The sequence below is a fragment of the Notamacropus eugenii genome, chromosome 5 (genome assembly GCF_028372415.1).
Source record: "Notamacropus eugenii isolate mMacEug1 chromosome 5, mMacEug1.pri_v2, whole genome shotgun sequence".
Classification (NCBI taxonomy): Eukaryota; Metazoa; Chordata; class Mammalia; order Diprotodontia; family Macropodidae; genus Notamacropus; species Notamacropus eugenii.
The window spans coordinates 23437494-23457452 of NC_092876.1; the positions used below are offsets into that span (position 1 = coordinate 23437494).

General features: G+C 46.9%; 1 protein-coding gene across 1 annotated transcript; it reads right to left on the reverse strand.

Moving 5' to 3' along the window:
- Positions 1-301: 301 nt before the first annotated feature.
- Positions 302-13666, reverse strand: LOC140507416 (sialic acid-binding Ig-like lectin 14). Its single transcript, XM_072615513.1, has 8 exons — positions 8607-13666; positions 8131-8523; positions 7841-7925; positions 7195-7568; positions 4827-5093; positions 4442-4726; positions 2554-2668; positions 302-2367 (listed from the first exon to the last, which is right to left on the reverse strand). Exons 1-8 carry the CDS (start codon positions 8686-8688, stop codon positions 2310-2312), a joined length of 1659 nt encoding a protein of 552 aa, XP_072471614.1. The 5' UTR covers positions 8689-13666; the 3' UTR covers positions 302-2309.
- Positions 13667-19959: the final 6293 nt, after the last annotated feature.

Genomic DNA, 19959 nt, shown 5'->3' on the forward strand with positions numbered 1-19959 from the left:
TGTTTGGCAATGATGTGGATTGAACTGTCATCACTCTGCCACTACCTCACTGGGCAGCTGTGGATGAATCCTTCCCCCTGAGAGCTGGGGGCTCATCCTACAAGGGAAAATTGGAGCAGGATTTTAAGGTTCCTTCCAGTTTTAAGGTCCTGTGCTCAGATGGCTGGGACAGGTCTTCAAGATCTGATGTTCCATGTCCTCTGGGTCTTTCCAGCTCTGAAACTTGAGGGAAAGCCAGAGAATGTTGATGGAGAGGAATAAGTCAGGACTTGGTACCCCACTGTTAACATGATTTGTTCAGTGTCCTGTGGTCTGATGGGAAGGATGTTGCCTCTTAACAATTCCTTGTTCATTTCCATTCTAGGCCAGTCCCACGTCATTTAGTTTCTAAGCCAAGACACTAAGGCAAGAGGCCTTTGTTCAACCATAGGTTAAAGAGTGGGACTGATTAGTGTGACATTTAAAAACATTAGAAAGATATAATTTCTGAGTGATTATCATTTTATTAATAAGCCAGCAGATTATTAGTAAAAAGATGGTCATTTGACCTCCCTCTTGGACCAAATGCCATCATGGGGGGCAGAGGTCACACTTTACATTCCCTTGAAAAGAATAAGTGCTCTATCAAACAGCAATAAAAGCTAATTTTTAATCTGATTGGAGATGGGCTATATTAAAATGAAGAGCTGGGTATCCCTTACATAGGGAAAGTATTTCTCTACCAGAGCAGGTGTTAGGCCACCATATCAAAGGATATATATCCCACCAAAATCCCAGTAGAATAGCAGTTTTCTCCAGGTTGGATCCTTGAATGGAAAAGGGAATTCAATCTCATCATGAGTGATGTCCTTAAGAACTGAACTGAAAATCTGGACTTTAGAGAGGAGAGCTCTGAATCTCTGCCCACACCAGTTATTGGTTAGTGATAGTCAATTTTCACATTACAGTGTCAGTGGTTGACTTTTAAACATCCCTAAACCTTTCCAATTTTGCATTGACTGGTCACTGTATGGAAGGTGGGAGTCAAAGGAAATGCAAATATGATTAAAATCAATAGTTTTATGGAGTATTTACCTTGCTCTGCATTCTTACATTACTTGTGGACTGAAATGAAGGCTGCCCTATATCAAGAATGATTTGGTGCCCTACTGGTGCTTGCAGAAGACATCTTTTGCTTCCATCTGCAGTGACCTAGAAATGAGGTAATTCTGAGCTTCCAGGTGAAAACTTCATCAAGGCACCAAACAGTGACTGGAGAGCAGACTCCCCAGGCCTGACTTTGGGCTTGGTGGGTTCATGACTTGGGGTTTTGGCTTGCAAACCTGAAGAGGTCCCCTCAGTCTCCTCCCACCTCTGGAGGGTAGAGTGACACACTCCTCACACAGCCTGCCTTCACTGAAGACAGAAAGTACCCTCCCGATTCACTGCAGCCTGCTGCCCTGCCTGGTTAAACCAGGGAACAGGATCCCCCTGCTGTAGGGACCTCCTTTGACTGAGACTGTTGTGGATGTGCTGAGAAGCCTGATTGGAGCCTGTTGGATTCTTGGGACCCTTCCCACCAATGTGGGGAGCCTTTGTATGAGGCTGGGACCTCCCCACGTGACATGTTTGGGAAGTGACCCCTCGGGAAGCTGTGAGGTTTCACAGGGAAAATGAGCCCATGAGTAAAAGAAGGGAGCTGCCAACTTCTCATGGCAAAGATGGAGAACAGCAGCAGAGTCTTGGAAGGAGCAGGACGTTCCACTCCCTGCACCCCAGTGGGAGACACACATTTCTCGAAGGCGGCAGTGAGGGGTGGGGGATGCAGTGCTCAGAAACCTGGTGACCCTCATGAATTAGGCACCAGGTATCCTGCTGGCAGGAACAGAGAATATTGTGCCAGCATTCTCATTACAGATGAGGAAACTGAGGACCAAGCACACATCTAAACTTACCCTGGGAGAAAATACCTCCACAGAAGCATCCTTCATCTAGTGTGGCCCTGGGTCCTCAGTGCACAGCTGGGGGTGCTCCTCCTGACCCGGAACTAGGGCTGCTGGGACCCTAGAGTATCCTGGGAAGGAAGGCCTGGGATAGATACTTCCTCCATCAATCAGGTCATGCCATAGGCCAATTGGAGGAGAAATCTGGGGTTGCATAGAAGGAGAAGAGGAGACCCAGTGGGACCTGAGAACTGTTCTCCAGTCCTGGAGGTTTGTCCTATAGCTACAGGGTCAGACCTGACTTGCAAGGTCCCTGAGGGCAGAACTGAGGCTATTGGGTGGAAGGGGCAGGAGGCAGGTCTGGGTCAGATTCAAAGCCAGGAGCCTTCAAAGAGATGACTGGGCTGTTTCTGGAGCTGGTAGCTGCTCCCTCCCTATGGGCTTCCTGTGGGAGGAACAGGCCTAGTGTTGGTCACAGGTGGAAGAGTCAGGGCTGTATATTCAGGGTGTGTGGGAGTGAGGATTGACCCTAGGGACCATTTCTGGGAAGAGCAATGAGGAGGGGGTTGAGGCAGGGAGTGAGGGGAACGGGATGCCATTTGTTTGTGGGACAGAAGGCAGACACACTCACCTGGTGTAATAGAGCCCGGTGAGGCCACAGGTGAGGAGAAAGCCAGCCCCCATGAGGGTTCCCTTGAGCAGTGTGAGCACCAGAGGCCAAGAGCTATTTTCCTGGGCAGAGGAGGCTATGAGGAAGAGATCCAGGTGTGGTTAGAGGGCTCTCATTTTGCCCCATATGTCAGTCTATTTCCTCCATTCTGCTGCCCAACCAAGTGTTCTCCTCTCATCCATCCTCTACCTCAATGCCAGTCTGCTGAGACACTTTGATCAGAGTGTGGCCCCATCCATGCTACAGCTTCTTGGAGCCCCAGGTGAGACTGGGTAAAGTGTGGACCTCAAAGAGGGAGGAGCAGCCCTGCCAAGGGCTCAGCAGCCCTCTCCCCAGAGGTGCTGGTCCTCCTGATCACCACATGTACCACTACACAGACACCCATATTCCTGGCACCTGATGTGCGTTTAATAAACACTGGCTGACATGACTTTACAGAAGATGGGTTAAGAGAGAGATGGAAAGCCAGCATGTGTCTGCCTCCAGAGATTTGGGTCTAAAACTGTGAAAATTTGATGTTGGATGTCCAGGTGATGAAGGAAGTGGTACAAGGCACACAAGGCCCTCATAACGCCATCATGGGGTCTTTCCACCATCTTAGAAAGGGAGAGAGATGGCCTAGGCCAGCAGGATGAAATTCAAGCCCTGATTTTAAAGTAGGAGAGAAGTGAATCCGTGATAAGGGTATCCCATGTGGAAGGGTACAGCCTCCATTAGCTCCAGACCAAGGAGCTGGCTTCCTTTCCTGCCACCAATTGTGATGGCATCAGTCCACAGTTCTCCTTCTTCTCCACAAGAATGACATGAATTCTCTATCTCACACTTGGCTGAAAATGAGCTAAATTTTAGTTCTGGCTTTTCTCCCTCTGACCAGGTTAGAGGAAGAGTCAACCCACATAGGTTTGCTTGTCACGGTCTGGTGTTGTTGAAATACATGAAGTCTGAAACCACAGTTTTTCTTTCTCACTGTTCACCAACCACCCCTTTAAAATTCTGTCCTCAGACTTTCCAAAAATTGAGGTGAATTTCACTACCTTGTGCTTTCTATGGTCTGTTCCTTTCTCTTTAAAAAAATGTCTTGACATGGGCCTATCTCTTGTCCTACCTAGCCCATGGCCTTTGATATGTATGCAGAGAGGTTCACCAATATCTGTCCATTCTTTAGTGACCAACTTCCTCTGAGTCTGGTGTTAATTCACATGTTGGAACATGTTTCCCACCTCACAGTTGGATCCCAAATTCCCCTAGACAAGGTCAGTGGATTAGGGGAACACTGAACAGAAAGCATTCTGGGATTCCAGCAAACCTTGTGGGAATTCACACTCTCCTGTCTCATTGGGTAAAGGAAAGAGATATGAAGTCTGGTGTGTTTCAAACCCCAGCCTTCTGTCTCAGACTCCTGACTCCTGTACCACCCTCTTCCCAGAATGTCTCCCTGGTCTAAATGGGCAATCCCTGACATACCTCAGGCTCAGTTCTCTTCTCTGGCCCCGACTTGCTTCCTCAATTGGACCCCTCACAGATCTCCCATCTTCCATGTACCACAGCCTTCTTACCTGGCAGCAGCCAGACACTGAGACTGCCCTCCCTGTGCTGGGTCCTCACCTCACCGCAGGGACGGAGTTAGTGACTGGGCCCCACCTTCACCCTCAGGCTGCTGGAGACCCCCCAGGCTTGGTGGAAAACTCTCAGAAAGTGTGTCTGCTACTATTTCCCTCCATCAGTCTCCCCCTGAATCACTAGCACAAGTATGGTGTTGGTGCTGCTTGGACCGAACTGGTTTGTGGTCTTATTGGGCTCCCTGTCCTCAGGGCCCTGTGCCCCAGCTGCCTCCTCCCCCATCCCTCACCTAGCACCAGCTGGAAGAGCAGGGTGTGGGTCCCCTGGGGCTTCTTCCCTTCACAGCTGATAGTGTTGTTGGGGACCCTGTCCACCTTCACTCTCAGGCTGCTGTTGGTCCAGGACCCAGACTTGGTTGATGTTATCTGGAAGGTGTCACTGCTGTTACTGCCTTCCACAGGCTTCCCCTCTACCCAGCAAAGCAAGGAGGGGTCTGGCTCTGGGTGTTCAGCACATGTACAGAATAAGCCCTCCTTGAGCCAGAAGCAAGAAGAGCTAATAATCCTTGGAGAATCTGTGAAAAAACAGAAGATACCCCTTCTCTTAGTGTGTGACACTCTCGTTTCCCCAGAAGTTCCCAAGCACCCCATGACGCCCAGCCCCCTTATACTCACACTGCACAGAGACCCTCAGGGAGGCCTGCTTGGAGCCCAGAGGATGCTGAGCCAGGCAGATGTAATTGCCCCCATCTGCTGGGCCCAAGTGGGGCAGATCCAAGGGCAGGACTCCATCCTCTGAGGGCTGGGAAGAGATCAGGGTTTGGTCCCCCAGGATCCAGCTCAGTGTAGCTGGGGGATTGCTGTTGGCAGCACAGGGCAGGTGAAGGGACTCTCCCTCCTGCACCACAAGAGCTGAGCTGTTTCCTGAGACAAAAACCGAAAAAGATCAGGAGGTCTCAGGAGTAAGAACCTGGAAGGACCTCAGAGACTCGCTACTCCCCAACTTCACTGTGCTCAGCAAGAAACTGGGAAGTAGAAAGCAGGTGTGACTCCCCCAAGATCCCATGAGGTAGTGGGACATGGAAGAGGACAGAACCCCAGCTAGGATGGGAAACCCCAGATCCAGTCCAACCTGGCTTCCTGCCTCTCTTGGTAGCAGCCCTCACTCAACCTGCGTCATGTTCCCTGCCTTTACTTCAGATTGTGTTTTGTTTATCTTCTTTCCCTTCCTCCCTTCTTTCCTTCCTTCCTTCCTTTCTTCCTCCCTTCCTTCCTCCCTCCCTCCCTTCCTTCCTTCCTTCCTTCCTTCCTTCCTTCCTTCCTTCCTTCCTTCCTTCCTTCCTTCCTTCCTTCCTTTCTTCCTTCCTTTCTGTCTTTCTTCCTTTTTTTCTTTTATCATTTTGTTTCTTTTCCATAATAACTTCTTTTTCTTCTTCGTTTTCTTCTTTTCTTCTTCATTCTTTTCTACTTTCCTTTCATCTCCTTTTTTCTTCCTTCTTTCATTCGTTCTTTATCTCCCTTCTATCTTCCCTTTGTGCCTTGTCTCTTTCTTCTTGCCCTTTCTTCTCTTTTCTTCCTTTGTCCCCCTCTTCCCTTTTCCTTTCTATCTGTTTTCTTCCTTTTTTCTCTCTGACTTTTTCCTTTTTTCCTTCCTATCATATTTCTGTTTTGCTTCTTGCATCCCTCTTCTCTTCTTCCTTTCTATATTACTTTCTTTACCTTCCACTTCCTTCATCTCTTCCTTGTATCCTGTCTTTCTTTTCTTACTTCCTTTCTGTCTCTCTTTCTCTGTCTCTGTTTTCCTCTCCTCTCTCTCCTCCTCTCTCCTCTTTCTCTGTCTCTCTCTCTCTGTCTCTCTCACTCTCTCAGTGAGCTCAGCCTTGGTGACCACACTCCTGTCTCCCACTGACAGCAGCTGCTTGACCTATCCCCCATATTCTCCTCCTACACAAGCCCCTCAAACCCCCAGATCAGCCCTGAAATCAACATCAATGCCCCAGGAAACAACATCTCCTGCTTTGGCCTGGAAGGCAGAGATCTGGGTCAACTTCCACAACCGGGAGACCATGATGGGTCCAGAAAGACAGAGTACTGCCCTGGGAACTGGACCTCAAGGTGGACCTTGTTCCTGTCAGTCTAAGCCTGATGCAGTAGAGAGGTCACTCAATTCAATCTCTACATTTAGAGTTCAGATCTCTCTGGTGCCGGGACCTGTGTGTACTAGGTCAGGCCCTCCTCACATCTTTGAGCCTCAGTTTTCTCATGTGGAAATTGAGCACAAGAACTCTTCCACTCCTTTTCTCCTAGAAATGTTGGGAAGACAATGGTTTCTAATCCTTTAAGTCATGAGTAAATGGGAGCTGATGAAGTTCTAGGAGAAGGAGAGGCAGCACAGGCCAAAGAGAACCTGGGCCTGCAGAGTGAGAGAACCTGTTTCTCCTGTGTCCTTCCACTCCTTGATATCCACACCCAACCTTAGGGTAGAAGCTGAAACCCTCAGGCTCCCTTCCTGCCCTCTGAGGCTCTGCTCATGCCTGCTGTCCTGCTGTCCTGGGCCATGGTGATGGTCACACTCTGTACAACATTTGCAACAGAAGGACCAGGATGGCTGGGGGTGGGGCTCTCTGCCCAGCTCAACATCAGGCAGGGGAGAGACTGAATTCTTGAGTCACAGACTAACATTGGCACATGAAACCACAGAGGCTGAGAGAGAGAGAGAAAATAGGAAATCCCTGGCCCAGCTAGGAGGTGCAGTGAGTAGAGCATTGAACCTGGAGTCAGGAGGGCTTGAGTTCAAATCTGACCTCAAACATTTGACACACTTACCAGCTGTGTGACCTTGGGCAAATCAGTTAACCCCAATTGCCTTGCCTTCCCCCCTCCACGAATAAATGAATGAATGAATGAATAAAAATTGGAAATCCCGGCCTTTGTTTGCATTAGGAGGCAGCTTTCTCTGCCCTGGCTCAGGAAAAAAGGTATATGATTTTCCAGGGCTGGTCATGGAGTCTGGTCCCCCAATGTGCTCTTCCTTTAGCCCCTCACTTGGGGAATGCAGGCCTCCTGCCCCAGCACTCACAGGACACGTTGAGTTGGACAGTTCTCTTTGTGCTCAAACGCCCTCCAGGAAGTGTCACCTGACAGGTGAGGTTGGTGTCATGAGGCTCGTGCCCAGGGATGAGGGAGAACTGTGAGGAGTGGGATGGCCCAGAGCTTTGTGACTTGGAAGAGAGGGGAGCCCCAATCCAGGAGAATTTGAAGGGTCTTTTATCCCCACAGGCCCAAGACAATGTACAGTTCAGAGTCACTGGGTTTCCCGACTCTAACACCTCTGGAATACAGATGTCTGGTTTCTGGATCACCTTTAGAGAGCCTGGAGAGAGACAGTAAGACATGGTCTGGAGAGAGGAATTAGGCCTTTAGTGTCCTTCCAGATGCTGGTACCTACTCCACCCCTCAGGTTCCCACTGTGTTCCAGGATCTCATTCAGGCCCCTTCTCCTTAACAGCCTCCTAGGGGCATCCTCTTCATCCTCAGCCCCTGAGTCACTCATAGATTATAGGTCATGAGGAAAGTATATTAAAGGCAGTAGAGAATAATACCTTTATTGTACATAAGGGGAAACTGAATCCCAGAGAGGGAAGGGAAATAATAGGGCAAAATGCCGCAAAGCGAGTCCAGGCACAGACCTGGGATTTGAATCTCCTTCCTTTGGCGGCAGCTCCAGAGTTCTTTCCAGCACAACCATGGACCCTCTAAGCCTTTTCTGGGGTCCTGGTTCCTTACAATGTAGAACTCACCTTGTTCCCTCCCTTCTGCAGCTCTGGAGCTTTAGTCAAGTTCTTCACACCCTTTCTTGGGTCTGCTCTGCTTCCTGAGTGGCTTCCCCATGTGTTCTCCACATTCTCTTACCCTTCCCACAAGCAGGATCATGGTCTCCAAAGTCAGCCCATTCCCTAGACCTCTCTGCCTCATCCACTGAGAGCCTCCCAGGAGAGGAGCATCCTACCTGTCACATTCACATAATGTTGAGGCTGTAGGTAAATGTATGTACCATGTCCTGTTTTCAAATAGAAGAAGTACATCCCCTTGTCTGAAGACTGGGCATCTGTGATGCTCAGAGAGCAATTAGTCATCCTGGGGTCCCCAAGGAGATGAAATCTTCCCTGGGCATCCTTCTCCACTCTGTCATATGGGTGATTGGTGGCCATGAGACTGTCATAAAAAAGGTTGTTTTTGTACCAGTAGCCATAAACTGTGCTGTGGCCATGGGGTGACGTGCTGTTATCTTCAGTGGTGCAGAGGATGTGGGCACACATCCCCTCCTGCACAGTCACGGAGTGTTGTATATTCAGTCTTTGAGACAGGGACCCTGAGGGCAGACAGAGGCCTGGTCAGCATCTCCACCTCTTCTCACCCCTCAAACTAGTCTCCCTCTGCCCCAACCCCACTCACCCTCCCAGAGCAGGGGCAGGAGCAGCAGCAGCAGCAGCATGGATGAGACAGGACAGAGGCAGGCTCTGCTGTGACTCTGCATCACTCCCTGAACACAAATGGCTCCCTCTAGACTTCTCTGTCAGGCCCAGAGAAAAGAGGAAGAGGAAACAGGAAACCCTGGTGTGAAAAGAATGGGAAGATTATCCTCAGAAGAGGAACTCCTATCCTCTCTCCACAGTGGGTTTCTGGCCTCCTTAGCTGAGCTCAGTGGGGAGGGACCTCCTGTCCTGGGGCAGGTGCAGGAACAGTCAGGACCAGGTGCTGGGGGAGGACAGATCTGCTGCCCAGGCTGGGGCTGTGGGTCTTGTATGGACCAGCTTGTCTATGTGACTGATGGGGGGCAGTGACCAGTGGCTCTCCCAGAGCTGGTGCTGACCATTAAACACTGCTGCCCCTGTCCTGTGAAAGGGCACCTGGGACCAGGAACACCTGAGCTGAAATCCTGCCTCAGGCATGTCCTGTCAGTCTTTCCTCTCTCTCAGCCTCAGTTTTCCCATGTGTAAAATGGGGACAGTTACAACATCTCTCTCTCAGCTTTGTTGTGAGGATCAAATGTGATATTCACCAAGTGTTGTGAAGATCTTGAACCATGGCACAAAGGCTGGTGATGATGATTACAACTTCACTCTCCTCTAAAGTCTCTCCCACCAAGGTCTAGCAGCCAACTGCCTATTTCTTAGGCATGGCATTCCATCTCTCATCTCCATGCCTTTGCACTCGCTGTGTCCTGTGCCTGGAAGCCTTACACTCCTCATTTCCTTTTCCCTGGTTTGAATGAAACCTCAGCTATAATGCAACTTCCCACTTCCCCTTTCCATTTGTTTTTTCTGCTCTCCCTGTCTCTTCTAAGTACCTGGCTATTGACTTCCTGGTGAATTTGGCCTGGTTTTGTCTATCTTGTTATCCTCAGTGCTTATCCAATGCCTGGCACACAGTAAGCACTTAATAAATGCTTGGTGACTCTTGTCTGGCTTCCAGTTCTTTCTATGTGGATTCCTGTGGTCTTGGCCCTCAGTGTCTTTCTGTAGTTACCTTTCCCATGACGCTTCAGTTCACTGACCTTCATGTGCTTCTCTGTATTCCTGTAACCACAGTGGGGCAGCTAGATGGTTCAATGGATAAAGCACCAATTCATTAGTCAGGAGAACCTGAGTTCAAATCTCACCTCAGGCACTTGACACTCACTAGCTATGTGACCGATTGCCTCCTCCTGAGTCATCTCCAGTCGTCCTAATGAATATCTGGTCAGTGGATTCAGATGGCTCTGGAGGAGAAGTGAGGCTGGTGACCTGCACAGCCCTCCCTCACTCAAAAACAAAGTCAAGTACAAGTCATGTCAGGAGTGCCATTTTCCAGTGTTTTCATCCCACATAATTCATTCAGCTTCCCTACACCTTTGGGTCCCCCCTGGCCTTTTACTTATTCATGTTGGTCACCATGTCTTTTGTTATGGATGTTCTAGTACCTCTAGGACCTTTGGGTCTTGTCTTTTATCTCATTGGGATTCAATCTCATTAGAAACAATCGTCAGCTTATACGTTCAGGGCCTGTTCTCCAAGGTTTCAGCTACAGACCCTGCAGTGACTCCTGAGCAGCCTTCTCTGTGCCAGCTCAATGAGGGCACTGCTAATACAGAGACAAGGGAGAGGGCCCTGCCCTCAAGGAGCTTAGTGTCAACTCAGGACAGAGGGAGGACAAGCTCCTGCACAGCCTGGTGAAAAGCTCTACTGGGCTCCCTCTTGCAGCTCCCACTGATCAGACTCACAGTTGAGCTTGGGTGGGGAGAACTGGGACACTCCCCCTGGGCTCTCCCTCTAGTGACTTGTGCTACAAGGTCCAAGGTCAGCCTCCTCCCAGTCCTCCCCAGCTTGGAGTCTTCCAGTCCTGGGCTGCCCGCTTGGTACACCAGCTCAGTCCTGCCTCTGATTCTTTCACTCAGTGCCATGATGATTCCCTTGTGGGCAACATCTGCCTTCATTCAATGACTGAATGTCCTAGAATGCCTTCAATTTGACTAAAGGCTTGTGCATACATTGTGGGGAGTTGAGAGGAAAATCCCTTAATACCTGCTTTGAGGTGGCATTGACTGATTGATTGATTGATTCCCTCCTGGGATCTGGGCCTCCAGTGATTAATTGGTGTGAGGCTGGACCCCCATCCCTCCACAACAAATATGCTCATTAATATGGAAATTTGAGTCCAGCTCAGAAACCCTAAGATGGAAGCAACCATGTGGGAGATGACATTTCAGATTATCTAGACATGCTGCAAATTCCTCTTACACTCCCTGTAACTACTCAAAGGCTGCACTTTTTGGAACAAAAATATGTATGTGGGTACGTGTATGTATATCTATCTATTTGTCCATCTTTAATTTTGTGCTAGGTTTGCAACCATGATGTCGTTGTCTTAGTTTTATCTCTTCACATGATCACATTTTATTGGATTCAACCAGGTGAATGATACCTGGAGACCAAACTTCACGTGTGATGACAAGAATAGCTGAACTGGTTATTTAATACTCTCCTTTTGTATGTTGTTTGAAAATATTACTACTTATTATGTTTTGGGGGATTACTTGCAGCAAACCCCATTTTCCTACTCGTTGGTATTGAATGAGTACATATGTATGTATGTGTGTATGTATTTATCTATGTGTATATATAGATATATCCCATGGGAAAAAATTTATTGCTTTTCTTCTGCTATCACTCCATTTCCCCTGCCCCCTTTTTTTGTATAGTTGGAAAGATTTACATTTAGGATTACAATTTTTAACTTTACATTTTACTCACCATTTTTTTTTAAATTTCCAAGTAATTGAATAAGAAAGTCTAGAAAAGAGTAATATTGTATATTGATTCCATGTTCTCATGAGAGGGAATGTGGGAATCAGTTTGGGGAAAATATGAAATGGAGTGTTTGGAGAAAGACCAAAGATGGAAGAAACAAAAGCATTTCCCTGCCATACTACAGACTACCTCAGTATAAAAGACAAGAGAGAAGTGGAATTTGTTCACTGGATAACAAGTATGATTTTATGTAACAGGGATGAGATATTTCAAATATCCACATCTCTCTCTCTCTCTCTCTCTCTCTCTCTCTCTCTCTCTCATTTCCTCTCTTCTCTTTTTTCTCTTTCCATGTTGTCTTTCATTCTTTCTATCTTTCCCTTTCTCTTCTCACCTATCTCTCTTTTAAATACACAAAAAGTGCTTGATTTCTCAAAGAGAGGGAAGAAATAGAAGGGAAATAGAGAATTGGGAACTCCAAAGTTGATAAAAGTAACATTTAGACGTTTACATGATTGGGAAATAATTGATAAAAGAAATAAAAATAATTTATAAAAGGTCATGAGAAAGGAAATTTTAGAAGGGCAAACATGGTCTCAGTTTACAAGAGGGAACAGAACAGTCTACTAACTAGAACTATGAGCTTGGCTTCAGTTCTAAAGGGTATGGGAAAATGGATGATTAAAGAGGTACTTGGATCATGGTTAGATAGTGAAGTAGTGATGTTGACAAGCCAGCTTGACTTCGCCAATCAAAGATCATCCCAGACTCTCCTCGCTTCCTTTTCTGGACACAATCAGTAACTTAGTAGAGGAAGAGAATGAAGCTGTGGACATAGAAGGCTTGGATTTGAGCACAGTATTGGAAGGGTGATCACATCCTATGGAGAAGATGGACAACAATACAGTTCAGTGCTTTAGCATCAGTTCAATGGCTGCACTCAGCAATTTTTGATGGTTCAGTATCATCACAGCAAGAGGTCCCAGGGGACTAGCCCAGAGATCTGACCTGGGCTCTGTCCTGTGCTGCATTTTTACCAGTGACTTGGATAAAGGCATACATGATCTGCTCATTAGATTTTGAAATGACACAGAGCTCTCAGATATAGGGAACACAGTGGATGAGGCAAGATGAAAAAAGATGTGAAGAGCCTGCAAAACTGGGCTTTATCTAATAATGTATCATTTTACAGGGGCCACTATGTGGTCCAGGGGATAAAGCTTTGGGCTTGAAGTCAGGGAGAGCAGAGTGCCATGCTCATATACTGAGAGTTGTGTCATCTTGGGCAAGTCACTTCACATCTTTTTGCCTCAGTTTCCTCCAGTGTCAAATGGAATAGCCCCCACCTGCCAGGGTTGTTGTGAGGATGAAATGCCCTTACAATTCCCAAAGTGCTTAGCCCAATGCCTGGCATTGTGGGCACTATACAAATTCTTGTTGTCTTACCTCTTCTCCAACAGGGAGAAATACAAAGTCTCACCCTCAGGTACGAAAGCAAATTTCCTCATTGTGATAGGATAAAGGTGAAGTTAAGTCGAGTCCCTGAGAATCAGTAGCAGTGCAGAAGTGAAGAGGCCTCTGAAGTCCCCTGCCTAGGAAACTGCCCTTTGCCACAGCCTGCCTGGCACAAACGTCCCTGCCCTGAACAACCTTCCTAGTTCCCTCCTATCATTCTAGGGCAGCCCCATCACTGCTTGTTTATTCCAGTCTGATTCTTCTCTGCTTCCCCATAGTGCTTATTATTTGAACCAAGTACTTCTGGGACTCTGAAATTCCCTCCCTCAGGAGAAGGTGGGCCTCAGAGGTTCCCAAAGTGGGTGATACCACTCCCTGGGTTGATGGGATGCTGCTGAGGTGGTCCTATCCTCGGGTGCAATTGGTGGGTGCTGAATAACAATGAGGGGCCAATGAGAGCATAAGGAAAGAAGAGAAGAACATTTTGAAAAACTGATCCTACATGTTTCATCTGTTGTGTAATCGGGTTAAAGTTGTAGTGATTACACTGCTTTCCAAATTAGCACACAAAATGTACATTGTAAAGCCATCAGTGGTTAAGTCCCACAACAGGTCTTAACAAGCAAGTGTTGACAGCAAGCAAGTCTCCCTTTGTCAGGAAGTCCAGAAGGCATTGTCAGGAATGTGTGCATGGAATGATAGTTTACAATATGATACTATTCAGTTATATGATGTAATATTGTTTCATCAAAAATTCAATGCAGGAAAAACACTACAAATTTGTCATGTTATTAAATTTATTTAGCATGATTTTAAGAAATCATAATTTTTTGAAATGATACAATGTCAAAAAATAATTAAAGGATTAAAGAATGAAGATTTCCTGCGATGGGGTGTGGGGGCTCACTATTTTTTTTTTTTAAAAGGAGACAGTAGGTCAAATAAGTTTGGGAACTTCTGGTGGGCCTTAGAAGTAAAGCCTGCCGTCAGAGAAGGAGACTGCCCTAGAGACTAACCCTATTCATTGTAACCATCTCCCCTCCTTGTTCCCTCTGACACACTCTATTGACTTCTCTAATATGATCCTTCTCTGGGGCTGAGACCTAACTCGTAATTCTATGCACTCTCTGCCCCAGGGATCACACCATAACCCCAAAGACCCCCAGTCACTAAGAAGGGTTGAATAATTTCAGGCTTTTCTTCTGCATGATCTGAACAATGACTCTTGTGTGACTTAGGCAACAATTAAAATGCTCTTCTTCACTTCTCCTTTTGCATTAGCTGACAGTTTTTTGTAACAAGAAACCTCAGCAAGGCAGTTTATGTTATTTTGGAGTATGAGCTAACCATTTTACAATATCTCTATAAATTTCTATTGAGTGTCGTCTTACCCATTTGGGATTATTTAACTTTAGCATATCAACAAAACAAAAATAAAACTTTCCCCCCACTTTGTGTATACATACAACATCTGCTTTTGTGTCCTGAAACTCTAATATCAAGTAAGACACTTGTAGTTAAGTGAAATATGGGATTTCTCCATGTCAGTGTCCTCTGTATTCAGTTGATCTTAGCTTGACTCTCTGTTTCCACTATGTCTGTGAAGTTGGTTTGTATGATTTCTTCACCATTATCATGATATTCCTCACATTATATATTTCTGGAAGAACTACAATTTTTTTGTCATTTCTTTATGTACACTCGAGAAGCTCAGTTACATTGGGTTGGAGATAGCTAAGATATTTTCCTAGGTTTCTAATATTTGAATTTTGTTCTTTCTCCCTCTAAGTCATTCCTGCATATTTTATCAAAGGTCCAGAGTGAGTGTCACCAAAACTGGAATGATCCTTTACTCCTTGGAGGAAGGCGCTCCAGGCACCTTGTAGGACATGTTATTGCGGGGCTGCCAGTTGAACTACATGACTCTGAGACTCCTTTGGTCCTGTGAAGATCTGGATGTCCCTCAAACTGCTCAATTGTCCACTGAAGGCACCACCATTCTCCTGAGGGCAGCAACTTCAGGTTATGTTGTCACCTTTTCCTTGGATTCCCTGCCATACCCAGTCAGTGACTAAATCTTCTCCATTTCCCCTCAGTCACATCTCATCGTGTCTCTCCTTTCCTGGAGCTATCCCTAGAATTCAGGCCCTCATCAATCCTCCCCTGACTGCCTGCATGCACCTGTTAATTGTTCTTTCTGCCTTCACGGTCTCTTTTTGCCCCTAAGATGAGAAATTATTCCTGTTAAATCTCAGACATTGCCACGTCATTTCCCTGCTCAGAAGACTTTTCTGGCTGCCCACTGATACTAGGAAACAGGAATGGATCCTTCAATTAGCACTGTAAGTAACAGGGGCCAAAAGCTCTTTCCTGGGCAGAGAAGATTGTGGGGGAGAAGAGGCTGGGGGCTAACTTGAGGAGGCTCATTGTCCCCCAGACCTCAGTTCTTTTCCTCCCACCTCACTCTGTTTCAGGACCCCAGTGCCCTCTTTGTATTCTCAAGGCCAAGGGCTGCTAGAACTTCTCTAGAGTGGGAGACAGAGCCCAGCCCAGTAGGCACATTTCAGGGGTCCAGTCTCTGATACTGCCTTCAATACCTCTTCTTACCTGGGTGTAGGTTCTGTTGTGTACTCAGATTGGAAACAGAACAAGGCAAGCAAACTGTGACCCCACCACCATAATCAGCCTGGGCATGACCTCAAGAGTAGTTCTCTAGCCCAAACACTACAGGGAGCACTGCTTCTTTGTGTCCAGTGGCTGGAGGAGCACATCTTGCTACTCTGTGGCTCAGGGACTGCTATTTGCCCCATAGCCTGAGTGCAAGGACTGACTCTGGGAGGTGGAAGGAGGACAAGTTTCTCCTTAATTCTGGACTTGGAGAGAAAGCAGAGTTTAGGACTGCTGGGCCAGTCTCTGCTTTGCTCCAGACCACCCTTCTATCTAGTACTGCCCCTCCCAACTTCTCCGTCCCCTGTCTCTAGGAAACACTGTGGTTCCTGTTCTGAGGAAGGCCATGCCTGGATCTAGGCTGGTGTCCTTAACTTTATCCTCAGAGATGGGATGACATTGGAAGCTTCAGTACCAGAACCCTGGACAGAAACAGTGGAGACCCAAATATTTGCTTCCATAGACTCCATCTATCCCCATTGTCTCTGAACCCAAGGACATATCCCTTCACCTGACATTTCTCCTGTGCCCTTCCTTCCTCTGGGGCATGTGGGTACCATGCCCACTCCCTCCCAGCACTCACAGCAACCCTGAACTGGACTGTTGTCTCTGTTCTCACTCTGGTCTTTGGAAATGTCTCTTGACAGATGAGGTTAGTGCCATGCCTTGTGCTGAATATAAATTAATTATATTAATAAATGGACTGCTCTCTTGAATCCTGCCTGCCCTGTAACTGTCTTTTTCATCTCACACTGAAGCAGTCCAGGGATGCAGGCTGCCTGTGGCAGGGACTCAAGGCAAGGTGCTACCAAGTTTTTCATCCTCCCTCCCAGCTCCTCTAGGGTTAATTCCCACCCCCTACACAAACCCTTCCCCTCTCCTCCAGGCATCCTCAGCTCTGCCTCTGACCCCACTTACCTCCCCAGAACAAAGGCAGGAGCAGAAACATCAGGTCCATGGTGAGATCCGGGGCTGATGAGAGACCACAACACTTTCCAAGGTCAGCTCAGCCTTGATAACACAGGTCTCTGGGAGGAAGGAGCTTGTGAAGTGTGAAAAAGGGGAACAGAAAGGATGTGGAGGAAAGACCAGGAGAATTTTAAGTGATTGAACATGTTCCCCTCAGCTCTTCCCTTTTCCTGAACCTTGCTGTGAAGGCCTGGTCTGATGATACGAAATCAGGTTTATGGGAAAAGGAACATGGTTCGGGTAATGGAGGTAGGGGAGGAATGGGAGTGGGGGAGGGGAGTACACACCACTTCCTCCTTCCTTGGTCCTTCTCAGTGATCTAGCTTCCCCAGAGCATCTGGGGTCACAGGAACCAGCAACTTGCAGGAGTCCCCATCTAACTCCACGATTTTTTCATTCCTTCTTCATAACTCCACACCATATCTCACTGTACCTTTCCTGTCCCCATAACATTACCCTGTTACCAGCTCCCTCTTGGCCCCTAATGTGAGAGGAACTCCGACCCTGGGCATGGTGATGTCAGAGTCAGACACTGAGGTCAGGTCCACCTACTGCCTCTTCCCTGGGCTCTCCTGGGCCATGCAGACTTCCTCCTGCCTCTGTATAGTGTGAAATAGGCATCCTGGACCTCACAGGACATTCTACTATCAGATGCCATGAGGTCAGTCCTCCCAGGAGGACCTTTACCAGTCTAATCATCAGCCTCCTTCCCCAGACCTTTCTCTAAACACTGATGCTCTACCCCCACTCATTCTTCAGGGCTTCCTTTATTCCCACACCCTCATTATCTGCCCAGGTCAGTGATGCTGAATCTTCCCTCCTGAAACACCAACTGTGTTGTCCACCCCAGCTGCCCACTCTCTCCCTCCCCTTACTGACAGTTCTCCTTTTATCTTCCCACAACATCCTGCTCTATGTCCACCTACTGGTTCTAATCGACTCTCTAGAATGCCTTCTCTGTAAGTAACAAATCTTCTTTCATCCTAAAGCTGGTTCTTTCTCCTCCTTACACTTGTTCATCCTCACTGAGACACAGCTCCCTCCTGATCACTGTGTCCCTGGCCATTCTGTTCAATACTGGTTTCAGATTCACTTACACTCCTGGGTGTAGGGGATGAGGTTAACTGGAAATCTCCTTGCTCCTCTTTGCTGCTTCTGGATTCTGATTCTGCCATCATCACTGGCCAACCTCTCCTCCTCTGAGGTGTTTGCCATTTGCATTTATCATCCCCTGGAAATTCTCATAGCCATCATCTATCAACTCAAGATGTTTTCCCTCCTCCCTCAATGGCTTTAGTGCCTGGTTCACAGTCTCTCCTCCAGAACCTCTGGCAATCGATTCAGGGATGTCCACATACATACTGATGCTCCCTTAAACCCTAGATCTTCCAGGTTAGTCAGTCTAGTCACTGTCTGTGATTGCTTCTTCCATGGCAGTTCAACTACACCCAAAGATGGGCATCCCTTTCATCTGGCCATGATCACAACTGCTCCACCTCTATGTTCATCAGTCGCAAAATTCTTTTATCAGACCATAGTCTTTTATCCTTCTCCCTCCTATGGTCTCTCACCTTGTTCCTTTTTCTCACCATGATTTCTAATCATTCTCCTCCTTATTTTTTAATCATTTTCATTTTTAATAATTCTTAATTATTTCATGTATATATTTACCTTTAAAAGTGAGTCCTTGGCACCTTCATAACCTGTTTCAGTTCATTCCTTCGCAAGTCACAGTGTTGGATTAGACCCACCACCTGACACCATTGCTCCAGTGAAAGTTCTGAACAGAGGGAAAGAAAACTTTAGACTTTCTCAGCAACAAATTTGTATTCAAATACAGTCTCCACTAGGTTTCCCTGTGGGAAGCAACTGGAATCATTTCACTCTTTCACTCTCCACAGTGACTGTTCCAAAAGCTTTCATCTTTCTGAAGGCTCCCATGGTATCCGTCCCACTTCCCTCTCAGCTGATGACCCAGCCTCACACTTCACTGAACAATTGAGGCCTTTCCCCAAGAACTTCTCTTGTTTATTCCTCCTCATCTCCTGTCACTCAAACGTCTCCTCTACCCTATCCTTCTTCAGTCTGGTCTTGGATGAAGCAGTGACCTTCTCATGTCAAGGCCAGAGTCTTTATATTCACGTTTTACCCATTCCAACTTCTGCTAAGGATTTTCCTTGTTATCATCCCCACTCTGTCACTTATTTTGAGTCATTCACCATTTACTGACTGCTCTTCTGTTCCCTAGAAATATGTTTATGTCTACCCACTGAAAACAAAACACCAAATCTACCTCAAATGTTCCAGCCATCCTTGATAGCTGCCTTGCTAGATCTCATCTCCTGGTCATGGCTAAGTTCCTCTGGAAGGCCCTCTACAAGGGCCTGTGCTGTCTCCTGTCTCTCTAATCTAAATCCTGCTCTGTTTGGCTTCCTGTTCCATGAAGCACCAGAAACTCTGAAGTTATCAGGGATCTCACAGTTGCCAAATTGAAAAGGCCTTTTACCAATCTTCATCCTCCTTGGCCTCTTTGCAGTCATGGACACTGTTGGTAGCTCTCTTGTCCTGGACAATTTCCTCTTCAGGTTCTCACTGAGACAATGCTTTCTCCTGGTTCCTCTTACCTGTTTACCTGTCTCCTGCCTCTACCTGTCTGACTGCTCTTTTTTTGCTGCTTTTGTAGTGTTCTCACCCACATTATTCTCACTCACTGTAAGGATCTTACAACCTCTATATGTTCATGGTTCTTGTCCTCTCTGTCTATTGATGGTAAGTTCTTCAATTTCAAAAGGTTAGCCAAGGCCAAGTGGATGGAGTGCTGGTGCGTGATTTTCTGTTTGCAGATGATTACGTCCTCAGTGCAGTCTCTAAAGCTGAGATGTAACAAAGTACGGATCACTTCTATGTTTCCTGTGGAAATTTTGCCCTAATAATCAACACCAAGAAAACACAGGTGTTCTATCAGCCACCACCACACCATGTACATATGGAACCATCCATTACCACAAATGGAGAAGTTTTGAATGCTGGGGTTAAGTTCACTTACTTTGGTAGTGTACTTTGCAGGGATGTACATGTTGACAGTGTGGTTGATGCATGCGTTGCCAGAGCTATCTGAGTGTTTGGGAGGCTCCAGAAGAAAGTTTGAGAGAGAAGAGGTATTAGACCGACTACCAAACTGAAGGTGTACAGAGGTGTTGTGCTGATCTCATTGTTGTATGCCTGAGAAACATAGACAGTCTACCAGCTCCATGTCAGGAAACTGAATCACTTCCATTTCAACTGTCTAAGAAGATTCTGAGAATCACCTGGCAGGATAAGGTACCAGACACTGAAGCTCCTGCTCGAGGTGAAGTGCTAAGCATTCAAACTATGTTTCAGAGAGAGCAACTGCAATGGGCTGGCCATGTTGTTAGAATGCAAAATGT

What these genes read in the sequence shown, in the direction of transcription:
- LOC140507416 (XM_072615513.1), bottom strand. Translation starts at nt 8,688, where the DNA reads ATGCAGAGTCACAGCAGAGCCTGCCTCTGTCCTGTCTCATCCATGCTG. An exon ending in CCTGCCCCTGCTCTGGGAGG is followed by an intron (nt 8,524 to 8,606) that starts GTGAGTGGGGTT and finishes GTCTGCCCTCAG; the next exon opens with GGTCCCTGTCTCAAAGACTG. An exon ending in CCTCTCCTGGGAGGCTCTCA is followed by an intron (nt 7,926 to 8,130) that starts GTGGATGAGGCA and finishes GTAAGGAACCAG; the next exon opens with GACCCCAGAAAAGGCTTAGA.